General features: G+C 37.3%; 1 protein-coding gene and 1 long non-coding RNA gene across 2 annotated transcripts in view; one reads left to right on the top strand and one right to left on the bottom strand.

The window, feature by feature from the left end:
- LOC125611798 overlaps positions 1-20,426 on the top strand; it is a 39,842-nt gene that overhangs the window by 4,001 nt on the left and 15,415 nt on the right. The window contains exon 2 of the long non-coding RNA XR_007342037.1: positions 1,156-1,290. This is a non-coding gene — a long non-coding RNA (uncharacterized LOC125611798). The remainder of the gene's footprint in view (positions 1-1,155; positions 1,291-20,426) is intronic.
- LOC107152702 (translationally-controlled tumor protein-like) lies at positions 5,233-6,033 on the bottom strand. Its single transcript, XM_048787216.1, is given in 2 exon segments — positions 5,233-5,819; positions 5,821-6,033. Coding segments are annotated over 2 exon segments (525 nt in total). The 5' UTR covers positions 5,938-6,033; the 3' UTR covers positions 5,233-5,411.

The following is a 20,426-nucleotide window of genomic DNA, read 5'->3' on the forward strand; positions in this document are numbered from 1 at the left end:
TAAGCCTATCCACAATGGGGTCTCTGGTCAAGAATAGCTTTGGTTATTAAAGACAGTATCAGAGAAAGGCACGAAAGAGTACATATATAGGTACTCAACATGGCATTTTTTTAAAAAAAATGATTTAAAAGAAATTGGAAACAACCTTAATGTTCAACTTAAGGTATTAAGTAATTGATGATTCAGTTCTATGATGAAAAAAAATCACCTTTAAAATTATGATGAAGAAAAATGCAGACATAAAAAATGCCTGTGAAACATGTTTTCTAAGACTTTTGCATGGAAACTGTAGTCATTTTTTTAATTTTAGAGAAAGTGGTTAGAAAGGCCACCTGCAGGGCTGGGGATTTATAAGAGTGCTTGCCTGGTATGCACAAGGCCATGGTTCAATCCCCAGCACCACACACACATACACAAACACACACACACATACACACACACACACAAAATAAAGGCCTAAGCTGCATTATGCATAGAAAGCAAAGAAAAGGTAGTTAGTGGAGGAGACTCAATCAATAACAGATTTTTTTTTCTTCTTCCTCCCCTTCCTTCATTATCTTTCTTTATCTTTAATTATTTAGACAATCTTGAACATACTTATTTGTTCTGAGGAAGTAGCTGATAAAAAAAAAGGGTTTAAAATTCTGATTGTTGGGCCTGGAATAGGGAAGAATAAGTGAAAAAATAGGATTTATTGAATGAGAAGAAAATTAGATCCATAGAAGTTATATTAATTACACACTTCAAAAAAAAAAGATGGGGAAGAAGAAAGATAGACATACAAATGCGTGTATCGTGACATTCAGAAGAGAGTTTGAGAAATGTTCCTCCAATGCTTTTGCTTTCCTGTAAAAAGGAAAAAAAAAAGCCTGGTCACCCATCTGCAGAATATAAGTTGGGTACAGGTGAGACTGTAGAATTGAGAAAGGTTGAAGTTTAGGAGTAGGGAAAGGGAAAGGACACATGAGCTTTATGGATGCAAATTTACAATGTGTTACAATGTGCGCCTTGCTTCTTTTGGCAGTAATTCCATAATAAGCCACAATGGGTGCGGGGAGGAAGCAGAGTGCTGGTGTATTAATGATAGGACTTTGCCTGTTTAACTGTGTGAGTAAATAAGGTCCTGCTTCTCCATCTTGTCACAATCCTTAACAGGTATTTGTTGAATTCACATAATCAAGACACTGAGGAGAATGCAAAAATGATGAGAGATGGTACCCAGCCTGATGGAACTTACACTCGGTTCGGGAGATGAATCATAGCCACTTGAAAAGTTAACTACATTTCAAGGTAATTTTGCCATAAGTGATGAAAGTAGCATAAAGAATCAGAGAGATGATTAATCACTTACAACTGGAGCAGTCAAGGAAGATTTCATATTATTTTTACATTGCCTTTGTGTATTTATTTATTTCTCCTTTCCAGTAGGATAGGCACTGCCATATTCATCTTCAACCCCTATCACACTTCCTGGTATGTGACATGCACTTAGTAACCATCACTGATTAAGTGGACTAATGAATAAATGAATAAACAAATCAAGTCAGATTTGAATAGGTGGAAGGGATAGAATTTCATTCCAGTAGGATTATGGTCATATATAAAAATATAGAAGAAGGGAGAAAAGAAAATAATTTTCACTGAGTATGTATATTCTGGGCACTGGGTTATGTGTTTTCACCTACATTAACAATTCATTAATTGTTACAACAACCCTCTGAAATAGATCTAAATATTCCTACTTTAGAGGATGCAAACATGGTAAGAACAGTGGTGCATTCCTGTAATTCCAACTATATGGGAAACCAAAGTAGGAAGGCCACAGTTTGAGGCCAACCTCAGTAATTTAGTGAGACCTGTCTCAAATTAGAAAGCTGGGGATGTCACTCAGTGGTAGAGTACTGACCTACCTAGTGTATGTGAGGTCCTGTTTAAAATTAAAAACAACAGCAACAAAAAAATAAAAACACTCCAAGTTTTAGTCAGTTTTTGCATCACTCTCACCAAAATACCCGACAAGAACAATTTAGAGGAGTAAAAGTTTATTTGGGGCTCACAGTTTCGGAGATCTCACTCTCAAGATGGATGATTCCATTGCTCTGGGACCAAGGGGAGGCAACTCATCATGGTGGAAGGACCCAGTGGAGAAAATCTGCTCAGCTCATGGTAGGGTCAGGAAATAGAGACAGAAGTGGGGAAAGGGGCCACAGAGCAGATGCACCCTTCCAGTACATGCCTGTAGTGACCCACCTCCTCTAGCCATGCCCCACCTGCCTACAGTTACCACCCAGTCAGTCCATTTAAACTTGGATGGACTGACTGAGTTAACAGCTCTCACAATCTAATCCTTCTTACTTCTGAATATTCCTGCATTAACACAGGAGGTTTGGAGGGACACCTCATACCCAAACCGTAATAGGAAGTTTTAAGGCGATTAGACAACCTGTGCACATAGGGAGTAAATGTCATTGTTCAGACTGGAAGCTCTGGGCTCCATGCTGGGTTTGGGACAGTGAAGACTGTTTCATATACTTCCTTGCAAGGAAATGGCTGGCTCTAGCTTGATGGCAGCACATGTGACTTCTAGTTATATCTCAGTACATGGTTGTGGTGGTTCCTTGAATCCACCTAAGACATTAAGAAAAAAGTCTTCAGTGTGGTAAAAAGGCCTTGCATGGCCTGGCCCTGCTTCCTCTCTCCAGCCTCATTCTCATCTAACTATTCCTATTCACCAATATCCATGCTCTGTTTTTCCTGACCTATGCTTGCTCATTTACCCTTTTGGCCTTCTTTCTTCCTATTTTTATGTCTCTAGTGCCCTTTCTCTTCTGGGTACCTATTCACCTTTTTAAACTTAACTCCACAGTTACTTCCTCTTTTCCTCACTTGTAAATAATATTGGTTGCATTTGTCTTCCTGGGGCTCCATCAAATTATCTTCTCTTTTCCCCAAACAGCTATGCTAATGGATTTTTGTCTTCTTTTTCCTTCCCAAAAAAAGGCCCTCAGTCAAAGGGTAGTTTAATATTTCTACAGTTACATGTAGCCTTCTCTACTTCAATATTGTGAAACACAAGGGAAATGTAGGTACTTGTCCCCAAGGCTATGGCTTTGAAATTTTGTACCTTCTGTAACTGTTGAAACTTCTCCCCTTACCCCGTGGGATAAAGAAAAAAGGGAAATTGAAGTTATGCATACATGTATACTGATCCATTCAGAGTCCATATAATTCTTTAGTTTTATCAAGTTGTGAAATTCCTGAACTGTTTCCCCTGAATCTTGTTCTGCCTCCACTTGCTTTCTATTCATTTCAGAGCTATGTGCTAAGCTGCTGGAGAGGAATACAGAGAAATTTTCTATGGACTTTGTCCTGGGGTGGCAACCAGAGAGTAACTGCATAGGCCACCTCCAGAGAATTTTGGAATCTCAGAGACTGGAAAGAAAATGTTGGTGCCCCCAGAGAGGTTCTTTCTCAGGAACAGCATGAAACAACACTCTCAACTAGCTCTGGGGGTTAATTAGCACTGCTCTAATATAAATCCTTTAGAGAATTTTACTTCTCTGCAACAGAAAGCAATTTTCAAATTTAGATCATTTTGCAATTATTAAATGAGACTAAAGATGGTCTCCTTGTGTATCCCTTTTAATCTGTACGCTGCTGATGTCTCCAAATCTATATACTACCCTTCCTCCCATGGTGGCCACGCCTAACTATAGGGCCTGGGTGCAAAATATCAGTGTGATCCTTGGTACAACTGGGCCTAGAGTTAAATGGCCACGGAGATAGGGATTTATGCACAGTTTAGCCTAACTTAAGTTCAAAGATATTTAGAGACAGCTCTGTAATTCACCAGCAGGAAAAGGAGGATTGTTCCAGGAGCTCTTAGGAGATTTTGCTACTCCCCTTCTCTACAGTTAGACTGCAGGTGGAAGAGCTGAAGCAATCACAACTGCACCCGCCTTGTCCAGTAAGCAGGGGTCCCAGCTTGTTCACTTCTCCTCCATGATCAGAATCTCTCCCCCATGTGTGCTCAGCAGCTCCCTGAGGGACCTTAACCTTCACTTTTCTGTCAACTTGCTCTGATAAAGTAGTATCATAGAACATTGGTCTGTGCCTTCTTCCAAAATCTGATAAAACTTCTCTTGCTTATCAAAGAGAACAAATGTCAGATGCAAGATGAAATTAGGGTGGGAAATTAAAACACAGGTCAAAATTATATCTTTAGGTATTCATTTATGCAGTTGCTAAAAATGTAGGTGTAGTCCTAAAATATCTATGCATTGATAACTTCTAAAAGCCATACAAATTTCCAATCTTTGTTAAAGGGTCAAATTTCATTTCTTTTTGAGTTTTTAAAATGAAAAGTTAGGGATCCTGGAAGCAGTTTTCCTCTGTAGAATGTGTTCCCTAAGCTAAAGGAAGTACACTGACTAAATATAATACTGGCCACCCAAGTTTCCAAGAAGCATCACAGAAATAAAAAGAAAAACTCTTCAATTTCTTTCTTTCATGTTCTGTAGTTTTCATTGTGGATGTCTTTCACCTCTTTCATTAGATTGATTCCCAGGTACTTTTTTTTGAGGCTATTGTGAATGGACTCGTTTCCCCAATTTCTCTTTCAGTGGATTCATCACTGATGTATAAGAATGCATTTGATTGTGGGTGTTGATTTTATATCCTGCTATTTTGCTAAATTCATTTATGAGTTCTAGAAGTTTTCTGGTGGAAGTTTTTGGATTTTCTAGATATAGAATCATGTCATCAGCAAATAGTGATAGTTTGAGTTCTTCTTTTCCTATTTGTATCCCTTTAATTTCTTTCTTTTGTCTAATTGCTCTGACTAAAATTTCAAGGATGATGTGAAAGAGGATATCCTTGTCTTGTTCCAGTTTTTAGAGGGAATGTTTTCATTTTTTTCTCCATTCAGAATTCTGTTGGTCTTGGGCTTAGCATAAATAGCTTTTACAATGTTAAGGTATGTTCCTACTATCCCTAGTTTTTCTAGTGTTTTGAACATGTAGGGATGCTGAATTTTGTCAAATGCTTTTTCTGCATCTATTGAGATGATCATATGATTCTTGTTTTTAAGTCTATTAATATGATGAATTACATTTATTGATTTCCATATGTTGAACCAACCCTACATCCTTGGGGTGAATCCCACTTGATTGTGGTGCGCTATCTTTTTAATATGTTTTTTTTTTTTTAGTTTAAATGCACTTTATTTTTAGACAACCTACATGACATGTTTTCTTAAAAAACAATGCCTCCATTCCAAATAAATCACGGTCAAAATAAATGTGCTCAAGATGACATCAATTCCATTTGTCTTAAGTCCTGGTGTTGTGTGGATGACAAGCAGCAGCCAGTTATGATGACAGATGATAGGTCCAAAGTAACTGCCAAGTTTGTTAACATTTCTCCATTTCTAAACCATCCTTAAAGAAAATAATATATGGGGTCACACCATCCTCACGGTAGTCCAGGAGAGCAACCATGCCATCTGGATTCATGTTTTCACCAATAAAGAACTGGTAATTTTTGAAATTAGCTAGGATATGCTTGACTTGTTCTGCAGCCCCTGTCATAAAAGGTTTTACTCTCTCTGGTCTCTGTTCCTCAAGTTTGCCTTTGATTGATTTCATGTAATCTTTGATGTACTTCTTGTATGCTTCTTTTGTGAAGCTGATTTTCTGCAAGTGATGGTTCATGACAATATCAACACCAGAGATTACGGTGCTTTCAGTACCTTCGCCCTCGTGTCCTTCAGCGGAGGCATTTTCACCAATGAGCAAGTCATCAATGTTACCCTCGGTCCTAGGTCCTACTGACCATCTTGCCCTCCATCTCCAGGCAGAGCCTGTTTGTGATCTCCCAGATCTTGTAAATGTCGGAGAACATCTCATTGTAGCTGATGAGGTCCAGGTAGATAATCATGATGGCGACTAGACTGAGACGGCAGCAGCGCTAGCTTAGCAGGAGCCTGGAGCTCGGAGTGAGCACGGTGGCGCTTGGGGGTAGGGGGAGCGGGCAGAAAAGCTTTAATATGTTTTTGTATGTGATTTTACAGAATTTTATTGAGAATTTTTGCATCTATTTCATCAGGGATATTGGTCTGAAGTTTTCTTTCCTTGATGTATCTTTGTCTGGTTTTGGTATCATAGGTATCATAGAATATAAGTTTGGAAGGGTTCCCTCCTTTTCTATTTCATAGAATACTTTGAGGAGTATTGGTGTTAATTTGTCTTTGAAAGTCTTATAGAACTCAACGGAGAATCCATCTGGTCTTGGGCTTTTCTTGGCTGGTAGGCTTTTGATGGCATTTTCTATTTCATTACTTGAAATTGATCTGTTTAAATCATGTTTGACCTCCTCATTCAGTTTAGGTAGGAGGTCATTTGTCTCTAGAAATTGAAGAGAACCTCAGAAAATGGAAAGATCTCCCATGCTCCTGGGTAGGCAGAATTAATATTGTCAAAATGGCCATACTACCAAAAGCGTTATACAGATTTAATGCAATTCCTATTAAAATCCCAATAACATTCTTCATAGAAATATAAAAAGCAATCATGAAATTTATTTGGAAAAATAAGAGACCCAGAATAGCTAAAGCAAGCCTTAGCAAGAAAAGTGAAGCAGGAGGCATCACAATACCAGACCTAAACTATACTACAGAGCTATAGTAGCAAAAATGGCATGATATTGGCACCAAAATAGACTTGTAGACAAATGTACAGAATAGAGTATACAGAGACAAACCCACATAAATATGATTATCTCATACTGGACAAAGATGCCAAAAATATTCACTGGAGAAAAGATAGCTTATTCAACAAATGGTGCTGGCAAAGCTTGAAATCCATGTGTAGCAAAATGAAATTATACCTCTATCTCTCATTCTGCACAAAAATCAATTCAAAGTGGATCAAAGGCTTAGACACTAGAACAGAGATCCTGCACTTAACAGAAGAAAAAATAGGCCCAAATCTTTACCATATCAACCTAGGATCTGACTTCCTTGATAAGACTCTGAAAGTGCAAGAAGTAAAATCCAGAATCAATAAATGGGATGGATTAAAATTAAAAAGCTTCCTCTCAGCAAAGGAAACAATTAATAATGTGAGGAGAGAACTTACAGATTAGGAGAAAATCTTTACCACATGCACCTCTGATAAAGCATTAATCTCTAGGATATGTAAAGAACACAAAAAACTTGACACCAAAAAACCAAATAACCTAGTCAATAAATGGGCTAAGGAACTGAACAGACACTTCACAGAGGAAGAAATACAATTGACCAATTAATTTATGAAAAAGCATTCAACGTCTCTAGCAATTAGAGAAATGCAAATCAAAACTACTAGAGTAGTTTTGATCTCACTCCTGTCAGAATGGCAGTCATCAAGAATATAGGCAACAATAAATGTTGGTGAGGATGTGGTGAAAAAGGTATACTCATACATTGCTGGTGGGACTGAAAATTGGTGCAACCACTGTGGAAAGCTGTATGGAGATTCCTTAGAAAATTTGGAATGGAACCACAATTTGATCCAGCTATCTCACTCCTTGGTTTATACCCAAAGGACTTAAAATCAGCATACTATAGTGGCGCAGCCACATCAATGTTTATAGCAGCTCAATTTGCAATAGCTGGACTATGGAACCAACGTAGGTGTCCCTCAATTGATGAGTGGATAAAGAAAATATGGCATAAATACTCAATGGAATATTACTCAGCTTTAACGAAGAGAGAAATTATGGCATTTGCCTGTAAATGGTTGGAGTTGGAGAATATCACGCTAAGCAAAATAAGCCAATCCTACAAAACCAAAGGCTGAATGTTTTCTCTAATATGCTGATGATAATTCACAATAAGGTGGGGTGCACTAGGGAAGAATAGTATTACCTTAGATTAGGTAAAGGGAAGTGATGAAAGGGGAGGGGAGGGAAAAGGAGATAGAAAAATAGTAGAATGAAACAGACATTATTACTGTATGTATATATGTGACTTCATGACCAATATGGTTCTGCAACATGTACACTCATAAAAATGAGAAATTATACCCATGTATGTATATCAAAGTGAATAAATGTATTATATTATCATGTATAACTAATTAAAACAAATAAAAATTATCAAAAAGAAAAACTGAAATATGATTTTAGCTACATATTTATATGTACATTAAAAATTTTTGGAGGGATAAATTCTTAGATGTGAATGTTTGTGTTCAAGTGTATACAAATTTTGTAGATATTATCAGATTGCTCTCATGAAAGGTGAAAACAATTTATATCAGGTCTCATTTTCGTTATTACTAGATGTTACTACAGGAAAATTATTTGAAGCCAGTGAAATTTAATTTTGAAATTTTGAACTCACTTCTACTCAATTCTGATAGAAATGCAAAACAGCTACTTTAATATTAACGAGGGCAATTTTTTAATTTCATGCATATATCATATAGCAGCACATGTCCTCAAGTTTAATTAATCTTAACACACTTGTTTAGCATGCTTAATTGATTGTGTCTCTCCTAAGTCCAAGGGACTGCATTATGGCTGGTAACAAAAATTGTATATATCATATGGGACCCTACTCTGAAGGAATTCCTAATAGCCTATGAGCCCCAGCATGCAAATCATGACAAGAGAGCTAGAGAATGGCAATAATGATAATAAGCAACATTTTAAAGAGAGGAGTATGTTCCTTTGTTCAAGTGCCATGTTTAGGCTCTAAAGGCAGAAATGTGAAAAACCCATGGAGAATCAAACCCCAACACATGACCATTTATTGATGTAAAATAATAAACGACACAAAATGATTACAAAAACAGGTGGTGTTTCAGTCAGCTTTTTGGCAACTCTGACTAAAAGACCTGACAAGAACAATTTTAGAGGAGGAAAAGTGATGAAAGGGGGGCTTACTTGGGGGCTCATGATTTCAGTGGTCTCAGTCCACAGCCAGCCAGCTCCATTCCTCAGGGTTCAATGTGAGGCAGGGCATCAGGGCAGAGGAGTGGTAGAGGAATGCAGGTCAGGACATGGCCTCCAAGAAGGAGGGAGGGAGGGAGAGAGAGAGAGAGAGAGAGAGAGAGAGAGAGAGAGAGAGAGAGAGAGAGAGACTCATCAGATACAAAATATATACTCCAAAGACACACCCCCAATGACCTACCTCCCCTAGCCACACCCTACCTGCCTTCAGTTACCACTCAGTTAATCCCTATCATGGGATTAATTCACTGATTAGGTTAAGGCTCTCATTTCCCAGTCATTTCACTTTATGCATTGCTCACATGAGATTTTGGGGGACACCTCACATCCAAAACATAACAGGAGGTGTTATATAAACTCACAACACTACAAAGGTATCCTGAACAGTGTCTTGAATTGCTATCTAAAGTCCCTGCTAAATTCTTTAGGCGAAAATCTCAAATAGATATCAAGTTAATGAAGCCACATAGCACAGAGAAGAAATGTCACAGAAAAATGCTGATATATTATAGATTTTTCAAGGATGGCATAATTATCTCCTATGGCATTCATCACCAGAATGGAGGTGAACGGATGACTCTGAACATGGGCAGAATGTCATTATGCAGAATTGAACAACATTGAATGATAAGAGAAGACAGTAAACTTTAGGCAGAAAGGGATTCTATCTGTTCAACACCATGTTTCCACTGCTTTGGTTCTAGTGCTCAGACCTAGAAAGCATTTAGTAAATACTGGTGGAATGAGTGAACAAGAATGCTGTGATACTAGCAATCTGTTGCAAGCTTTCACTCAAATTGAATTTCAATATATGTAGAAAACCTTTTAAAGGCCAGACTCCTAGACATCTTTGAAACTTTGAAGCAAAATTCTTCTTCAGAACATGAACTCAAAAGACTCTGAAGTGGCAAGGTGAAATGCAAGCTTGCAGAGACTAAGCTTGCTGCATAGATTGACTGAAAAGTGGAATGGTTGAATTGCTCTCAGTAGTGGATGCTTTGGCAAGCTGAGCAGTCCCTCCTCATTCCATGATGTCTGTTAATGCCAGAAGTCGACAGTTTTCAGCTGACTGGGGCTCCGGGAATTGCCCTCAGGGAGAATTCCTTAGCTTGAGGTGTGCTTCCCCTAGAGCAGGCCAAACATGTGACTGGCTAGTGAGGGCAGGGTGGAGTGTGTGTAAGTGAGTCCCATGCTCTTTGCCTCATGGTGGAACTACTTGAAATAACTATCTCAGCTCCAGTGCCTTCTGTGGGATTGTTTGAGATCTATATTTTGTCTGCATCAGAGTTCCATTCTTCTGTCCACAGGATCCGTCTTCTTCCACTTGCTCACAGGTCTTAGTTCTCATAGGCACTCTGAAAAAAATGCCACACATGCAGGTATGTTTCAGAACGGCTTGTTAGGGTGTCTGGCAAGACATTCCATGTACCTATTATTTATAAACAGAGAGGAGACACTCTAAAGCTAAAATATCTCAGAGAGATTTGGGCTTAGTGCTTTGGTTTAAACTCAAGGCTAGGCAACCATGTATCTCCAGAATTTAAAAATGATCATCAGAGAATCAGAAATGACTGGATTGGGTTACAAGAGTTAAAATAAAACTTTGTTTTCTTACACAGAGATGCATCTCCTTTACACTGAATGTCTGCTGAGTGCTACATGTCCATACTTTTTAATACCAAAATACTTTGCTAGAGTTTTGATTTTCTTTACCCAGTGTTCCAAAGTCTATTCCTTTTGATATTTTTTTCCCATAGAACTTACAGTTTATTCTTTCCTTCTTTGAACAGTTGTATTTCTGATAGGATAGGTAACTGTCTGTTTGGACCCAGGAAAGTATCAAAACAAAACTTTTTCATTCTGTATCTTCAACTATAGTCAGTCCTCAAGATGAATGCCAAATAGAGGTATTTCCTGAAATTTTCTTAGAATGTCTTAATTTTGAATCCCTGTTTTCTACCATGGCTGCTTATTATGATGTTGTGATATTGGAAAATATTTTCAATTTAATTTTTAAGTATGGTTAATATTTATTTAGCATCTATCTAGTCATTTGATAATTTTATTGTAAAATAAAATGCAGATCCAGTCAATCACACAGAATCATGTAGATTAATTAACTAACATTTGTGGTAACCACTACCTGGATTTAGAAATAGAATTTTTCAGTATTGCAGAAGCTCCTCCTGATACTTTATCCCAAACTCAACACTCCTTCCCTTAGAGCAACCTCTATCCTAACTTATAATAACCACTTTCTGGAATTTTTTCACAGTTTCATAAAAAAAAAATGTGTATCCTCAATGGAGTATTACTCAGCCACAATGAAGAATGACTTTATGACATTTGCCGGTAAATGGATAGATCTGGAGACTATCACACTAACTGATAGTAGAGTGGAGGAAGGGAAGAATAGAAGTTCAGTGGACTAGACAAAGGATGATAAAGGGAAGGAAGTAGGAGAATAGGAAAAGGAAAGACGGGAATGAATCCGACATAACTTTCCTATGTACATATATGAATACACCACAGTGAATCCCACCATGGTGTACAGCCACAAGACTGGGGGCCTAATTAGAATAAGATATGTTCCATGCTTGTACAATTGTATCAAAATGGACTCTACTATCATGTATAACTAAAAAAATAGTAAAATAAAAAAAATGTGTATTCCCTACTGGCTGTAATTTTGTCTTGCCTATTTTAAATCTTTTACATTTCTTTTCGTCTTCCAATTTTCCTCCTTCCTTTTCTTTTCCTTACAGATTATCTGTTGAAGAACTTAAGGGACTTGACCCATAGTTTCCCATGGTCTGGATTGTTCATTAACACTTTTTTCTGACTTCTGCATTCCCTACAAATTGGCAACTGGATCCAGTCAGTCAACCAAACTCCTGTATGCTTCCTTTTGCAAGATGAAGGGATGTCAATTCCCATCCCACCCTTTCAGACATCTCAGTGAAAACCCGGATTGTCCTGTAGTTGGCTTCTGGGTCTTTTAACACCACCTTTGATCACTTTTTCCTTAGTTGGCATGACCAGGGCTTTGCAGGCTCATCTTGTATATTTCTTGCCTCAGATGTGGTCATAGTCACTTCTCCAAGAATCCCTGGGTGGTTTTGGAGGGAAGAACCTCCCCCCAGATGTTTCAATACGGCCATCTATCTGTATGCTGGAGATGGTCATTGTTTCTAGGTGTCTTTGGTAGACAAAATTACTTCATGAGATCATCCTGGTAGTTCTAATTTAAATTTGGGAACGCAGGGTTTTTAACTTTTGTGTTGCGGCTGTATTTCCTTTCTTGAATACCAAAATCTTAGTTCTCAAGGATATAGTGATAGAATCAGAACACCGCCTAATTACTTATTTACCCAATTCCGATGTTATATATTCAAACAACACTAACACCACCAGCAATTCATTAGTGAAAAATAACTACATTTTTTGCATATACTTCCCTCATTCTCCCATTTGTTTTTATAGCTGCTATACATTTTCTAAGCATATAGCCACTAATATTATACTTTCTCCTGTTAATGCTTGTTTGATCTCTATTCTATAATAACTGCATGTTGTATATATTTAGCTCTTGTCATCAGTCCTTGTGTCTATATCTCTCTAGTGACTTTGTTTCTCTGAAGCTCATTTTTAGTATATTCCCTAGGAGGGGCACATGGGAATAATGTTCTTTGAGTTCTTGCATGTTGATAACTGTTTGTTTATGCTCTTTGTATCTAAAAGTCAGTTTTACTGGATAAAAAAAACTTTATATTTCCTTTAGACATTTCTTTCCTTGAGTATATTAATTAGGTTACTCTATTTTCTTCTGTCATAGAGCAGGGCTGCTGTAAAGTCTCATAGTAACCTATTTTTTTCCCTTTGTAAGTCATTTGCTTTTTGTTTCTGACATGTTCCAAAAATTTTTGTTAGCATATGCCTTGGTGCTGGACATTTTGAATTGATTTTCGCAGATATATTTTAGTATATGGTTTCAGTTCCTTTTTAAATTCAGGAAAGTATCTTCGCTTTGTTGTTTTTAGAATTTGCTCTTTTCTGTATTTTCTTCTTCCTCGGGGATTCTTTATATTATGTAGTGCACATTTTCTTTGTCAGTTTCTCTTTAATACTTCTTATTTCTTTTTTGGTTTTAAAAAGTCTCCTCAATTTCACCTTGTATCCTCTTAAGACATATTCTGGGCTTATTTGCTTTTGTATTCCTTCTAGTTTACTCTTCATTTCCAAAGTGACTTTTTCATTTATTTATAATTCTTTCCCGTGTTCTGTCACCTGGTTTATGAGTTTTTCCTAATTCTGAGGTATGCTGTTCTTTTACATTTTGTATCATTTTCATAATGTCTTTTAGCTCGTTTTGAAATAAGTTACAGTTTTGATCTGTCTCTTTCTGATATGCTTTATTATCTATAGTGAAGTTACTCTGCTCTTTCTTCTCTTTTATCTTCTAACAACTTTGCAGAGCATTTGACGTCAGTACTTTCTTGTTGCTCATTTTTAGGTGAAGTCAGTTCTCTGAGATGTCAGAAGCTGGTTTGAAGTAGTTTTGGAGAATTCCCTCTTCTGTTGTTTCCCAAACCTTCCTAGTTCTGTTCTCTACCTCCACTCTTACCTGAATTCCAGCTTTTCTTTCCTTTGTCTCTATTGGGATATGCTGATAGATCTCAATTCCACTCCAGTAGCTTCTCCTCAGGGCAGGGACTTTTCCTGAAAGGGAGGCCTGTTCTGGAAGAAAGTTCATAGAACAATGCTTTGTCTCCCTTTTCTCCTGCACAGACATAGGCACCTCTCTGGTCTTGGGGCTATTAGTGGATTGTTCTCACCAGCTCATGTTCTGGGTTTACAAAAAAAAAATCTTTAACTGTAAATGCCAGCCATAGGTTTTTGGTTTGCTATAGAGATTAAAAGACAGAGATAGATATAAATATAAATGTCTATACACATACCATGTCCACTGCTACCATCTTCTCTTGAGCACAAAGAATTTGCTAAGCACTCTCTCTATATTTTTTCTTGTTCAATTTTTATAATATCTCAGTGGGGATAGTAATAATTATTATTCTTATTTTACACAGAAGCAATCTTGGGTTCAAGAGGCCAAATAGTTTTTTAAGTGATAGAGAATTTGTACCTATGTCTGATTGATCACTAAATCTGCTAATCTTTATGTCAAAAATATTTTTAAATCAGCTCTTCAAAATATATATTACAACAGAATGTTTTCTTACCAAAATGTTGTAATTTCTAGTTAAGAAAATATTAGAAAATGTTCATCTTTGGTTGTTTTTTTTCCCCTTTTCTCTTGTGCACATTCTCAAAATTTTCTAATGAATAGATATTAACTTTGAAATGAAATAACCAATATATTTTACTTTAAAAATGAAAGGATGGCCAAAAGTTACTTTGACTAGTTTTCAAAATTTATTCAATCCATGGTGTACCCAAAATACAGTAATTGTATGTGTGTGTGTATATGTGTGTGTACTTTAATTAAAGCAGTAAATCACACAGCTACAATATTACATAGTTGTTAAGGTGCATGAAGACATCAGATCTCTGTTTAGACAGACCTGAATTTCAATACTAGGTCTTTGTATTTTCTGGGATTTCTGTGGGAAAATTATTTAGCACCTTCAAGTTTTAGTTTCCTTATCTGTAAAATGAGAATAATTTAATAGGGTTGACCTGAGCAGGAAAAATTACTTGAAACAAAGTGCTTGAGGAAGTTCTTAGAAATAATTGGCGTGAACGTACTTTATATATAAAGATGTGAAAAACTGTGCTCTATATGTGTAATAAGAATTGTAATGCATTCCGCTGTCATGTATTTAAAAAATAAAATCAATAAAAAAGAAATAATAATTATTTACTAAATATGAATAGCTGTTAAACAAGTAAATAAACAAAACAGTATAGGAATTGGGCCTTAGGGGAAGTAGATGGAAGATTATAGACATCATGAAAATACGTTCTGTGTAATATCAAGCCTTTAGAAACAGATTTTTATTTTTTGGTTTGTTTATTAGTTTTAGAATGGAAGATTTTCCCCAAATTTATCAAAAGTCAATGATTGCCTTTTTAAAAGAATTGATAATGGGGGGAGACAAGAGTTACAGTAAATAGCCTTAGATTAGGTGGTCTGGTGTGGCCAGGATGGCTTACATTTCACATAAAAGGCATATATAGATCAGATACTTGTCGTAACTTGGAAATTGACTTCCTGTGGTGTTCTGGGGCAGCCTGGAAATTGCCCTGCTGGGTTAGTATATGCTTGCCAGAAAACTTTGTCAGGTTTCCCCAGGAACTGATTTGGAAGGTCATTTATAACCATGGTAATTGTAAACAAATTGTACTGAAGTGGTAACTTCAAAGGTGCATTGGTGAGTATTGTTAGAATATTCAACTGCAATGAGTTTAATTGGTTGTAAGATTGTGAACTTTTTTTTTGCACAATATAATGCACTCCTTTCCTCTACCATTGAGTTTGCAGTTTTATCATGATGGCCGTTGAGATCATAGAAGCGTTTAGTTTTATGGCGCACAAATGAATGACTTGAAATGGCTCCCCCTCTAACTTCTGACTATAGCATCATTTGTTCAGTGATAAGATGCCTGTTGTATCCAGAAGTAGTACAGAGGTTGTTTTCTCTGCCCAGACCCTGGAGGAAGACAGAGAAAGGTTGGTGCATTCTTGCTAGGGACATCTCCTGGTACCTGGGCCATGGTGCTGGCTGAGATACATTTCTGCCCATTAGTGACTGCATTCATATCCCTGCCTTCCAGAGTCCAGCTCCCCACCCTCAGTGAAACCACCTGGGAAGTCTGGGTAGTGCTGACAGTAAGCTTCAATGAGAACAACTTCAGCCTTGGCGCCAGTGAAGGGAAATCATAAAGTGAAAAGAATCTGTTAGCTAATGGAGGGATGTAGTAAATGCGAAAAATAAAAGTAAATCTTTTTATATGTGTTTGCAACTAGTTGTTTCTTCCTAACTATTAAAAATAATCTATCAAAATCAAAAGGCAAAATACAAATTATAATGAATGTAAATTTTAAATGTTATTTAAATAGAGATGACATTTTAAATTTATTTTAAAATATTGAATTAAATCTTGTTAAATATTTTTATAAAGATAAAATTGCTGAAGGTTCTAGTGTTCAATACCCATCAGGTTGGGAGTGCAAAGAAATAATAAGCTGCTTTGTGAATGTTATGCCTAATTGTCTAGTTTAATGGTTCTCAACCAGTGGACCAGTAGGAATTTTGCCTCCTGGGGGAACTTTGGTAATGTCTAGAGATATTTTTGGTTGTCAAAAGTGGTAGGAAAAAGGAAAATGAGGGGAGAGGTTCTACTAGCATCTAATGGATGCTGCTTCATATCTTATAATACACATGACAAAACTCCCCCCAATAAAGAATTATCCTACTCCAAATGTAAAATTTGAGAGTTTAAGACACACACACACACACACACACACGTACATAGATGTGTTGTATGAGTAGTTTAAGATTGCAAGGTTACCCCCAACAAAGAATTATCCTATCTTTGGCTACCATATGCCATGGTTGCATATATTGTACTAATTTGTGAGTACCTCTAGAACCACAAATTGAAACACAAGGAAAAGAAAGAAAACATGCAGCATCACTGGGAAGCAATACTTGGCTTTGCAATAATCTATTGTGTTCATGTTATCTCTGAAGAAAGTTTTGACAAGTTAATTAATTTGTCTCATCTCTTAAATGCCTCTGCCCAAGATCTTCCTACTCTAAAGTAGTGCCCATTCAGGAAGAGCACAGCCCACAAACTTTTACAATGAAGTGAAGTTGTATGGGGGATATAGGACAAGCCCTAGAGAGTGTTTCTCTGGGTCTTCCCAGTGTTCCTCATGAGGGTGGATGTTTGCAGTTGTGTTTTGCCAGCTCTGCTCCTGAGAGACTGAGGCACAAATGTAATGTACATGCAGCCTTTAATGTGTGTGTGTGTGTGTGTGCACACGAGCGCGCGTTTGCTCCATAAACCCCATGGCTACAGCACCAACCTAATACAGAGGCCTCATGTACACAGATGTGCAGACAATAATGACATAAATATTTTAAAAAATTGTGTGAATCTTGAGGCCTTGGATTTTCAATTTGAAACCAGAAAGTATTTAGCTGAGAATCAAGTCAGCAATAAGTGAAGCATATGTTAATATTAGAATTCACTTTACAGTTATACTTGAATACTGCAATAAAGGACAAGCATTTCTGTTGGCTATAAACTTTCAGTAAAGGGCAGTGTATGTGCTTAGAGCAAGTTCATAGGTGAAGAAGCTGGATGTGGGTGAGTCCTGGGCTCAGGGGCCTACTCTGGCAGCTGCCATTGCTTGATTCTACCCTGGGGATCCCAAGTGAAAGAAAACTTCCCTTTAAATACTCTCACTTTGCAGGGTCTTATTTCCCTTCCCCACTCCAATTTCCCTGGTTCATTTTCTCTTAATTGGTCCTGATTGGAAGTCATCATAAATCAGAATAATTTCTCTTTCATGCTCTTCAAATTTTAACTTACCAAAAAAAGTCTTTAGCTGGAAATGTCCATAAAAAATGAATGTCAGTGGTTTCATCTTTAACAGGGAGAAAATGAAACTCAGACATTTTGGAGTCACAGTCAAACTACCTCAGTATGATTGTGAATTGATTTATATAGGGCCTTTAAGAAACTTCATGTCCTTTTTGGAATGTACTAAGCAGGAATCACTCTTTCACAAATCTAGAAATTATAGTCACCCATGAAGTCAAATGCTATATCTGTCTTAGCCTGGGTCTGTACTGGGCTGATAATTTACTTCAAGACTCAAAAAGGCGATTTGACTCTGCTGTCTAGTTCTCAAAATGACTTATTCAATACTGAGTATTTAGATAAAGACTTAAAATACCTCCCTCCCTCCTTCCTGCTTTGCCTTCCTTCCTTCCTTCCTTCCTTCCTTCCTTCCTTCCTTCTTTCTTTCCTTCCTTCCCTCTTTCTTTTTTCCTTCCTTCTTTCAATTTATAACTCACATGCTGTGAGTGACAGCCTGCTATCACCAGGTAGGAAGCCATGTGGGGAATGCAATTTATGTATGGATAGAGGTTCCTCATGTTCCCTTAGCTCCAAGGTTGCAAATGGCAACAACCTGCATTTCAGCAACTGGTAATCATTTTTGAGTAATTTAAAATCTTCCATATTAAAGAAATTTGTGCATCAGTATTTGTGAGTTTGTTAGAGGTCAACCACCAAATGATTGTTATTGGTATGTGTAAGTTATTTCATTTTGAATAGCTCCTGAAATTATTTTATCTAGTCTATTACTGTGTTCAAGTAGTAGAGTCTGAGCATGAGCAGCCTCAGGGAAAGGCTGAGAAGACATTTTGGAGAAACAAGTCCAAGAACCCAACTCAAATCAAAGGCTAGCCTACTTTGAGTATTCATTTAATTTTTAAGGTTCACTGTAAGAATGCTGCATATGTTGGGCTGGGGATGTGGCTCAAGTGGTAGCGCGCTCGCCTGCCATGTGTGCGGCCCGGGTTCGATCCTCAGCACCACATACAAACAAAGATGTTGTGTCCGCCGAAAACTAAAAAATAAATATTAAAAATTCTCTCTCTCTCTCTCTCTCCCTCCCTCTCTCACTCTATCTTTAAAAAAAAAAAAAAGAATGCTGCATATGTTAGTAGGAAGGTCCAGATGTCAAGAGAGAAGAAGATTCATCTTGGAATTGTCTTGCTCATTCCCTGTGGTTCAACAGAGACACTTCCTACCAGAGCCTGTCTCATGTCGCCAGCTCAAGAAGGCCAATAGGAAGGCTGCCTTGCATTATTTTTACTTTGGGGCCATATGATCTTGGAAAAGTAGTGAACTTATTTTTCTTTTTTTAAATTAATGAATAGGTTTTATTATTTAGAGCAGTTTAGGTTGGCAGAAAAATTGAACAAAAGAATAGATTTCCCATATCCTCCTACCTGACATCCCTTGTTGTTAACATCTTGCATTAATGGGGTATTTGTTACAATTGATGTATTAACTTGGATACATTGTTATTATCTAAAGTCCACAGTTTGCATTACTGAACTTTATTTTATCTGTTCATAAAATGGAGACAGCCGTTTTCCCATATTCCTAAGGCCCAAAGGTGGTAAAGACCAATTATAACCCTGTTGAATCACCAAAACTTCATACTGACTCAAGACAGTGTAAGAAGACAAACACCAATAGTTTCAAGAAGAATGAAGAAAGGGTCGTTGTTATTTTCTGAAGAGGAAAGAGTGTAGGGTGGGATTCTAGAGATCAGGCAAGGGGCCCTGTCCAAGGAAGGCTGAGACATATACATTTTCCCTTCAAATTTTGCTCAGTCTTCATTTAGCATTTCATCATTCCTCTTAACCATCTACGGAAGGAAAAACAGAAATTTTGGAGTGTTCAGATTTTCAGAGTGGCACCAACATGAGATCCACAACGATTTTCTCCTACAGTATGCACTAAACTCTACTTAACCAGAAAACCATGTCCATACCTTTAGCTTTCCAATACCCCTTTGAAAGAAGTTGGAAGTAATGGTGTCTTGAATGGGATTTTTCATCTCACTTGTTGAGCTAACGTAAAGTAATCATGCTCCTAAGATGCTCTTCTGCCTATTCTATGTCTTGTAGTCACATCCGAGAAGGTAGGAGTGGAGAAATGGAAAAAAAAAATAAAGGACAGGATGAGAGAAAGAAGGGGAAAGACCGAGGGAAAGAACAAGACCTTCATTAAACACCTATAATGTGTCAACCACAGCATCAGGCATTTTACATGTTAGAAAGTTAAACCGTTTATCTGGTACTTTCTTTACCCATTCCAAAGACTGCTGGGTATGTGAGATTAACTTACTGTTTTCAGATCAAGTAGTAATAACTTAACAATTACTTGCTATTTCCCTGAGCCAGGTGGCATCTTTAGATGGGGAAAGAGAAAGGCTCTTTTCCTTACTAAATAGATCATGCATAAGCCCATACTCAGAAACAAGAGTTTTTGTATTCTACAGATCCCCTGGGCTCTGACAGTATGCTAAAAGTCCTGATGAAGCTACTCACATTTGTTGAGGGTTTTTCTGTGTTTCCTGAGGAGCAGCAAGTTTAGTGATAAGAGATAGATGAATAAAGCCTAAAGACCAATTAACAGGCTAGATGTGCCTTATCTAATCAGACTGTGACATTCTCACAAAAGCTTTCCTTGAGTGGCTGCCTAGAAGGTATTTTGTGGAGAACACAGATACTTAAAATGAGCACCTGCTTTTTAGGTGAACACATTGGGATTATAGATCTGATTTTTTCTGAGTTGATGAAATCCTTCCTTCCTTCCTTCCTTCCTTCCTTCCTTCCTTCCTTCCTTCCTTCCTTCCTTCCTTCCTCCCTCCCTCCCTT

This window comes from Marmota marmota, unplaced genomic scaffold (genome assembly GCF_001458135.2).
Source record: "Marmota marmota marmota unplaced genomic scaffold, marMar, whole genome shotgun sequence".
Lineage (NCBI taxonomy): Eukaryota > Metazoa > Chordata > Mammalia > Rodentia > Sciuridae > Marmota > Marmota marmota.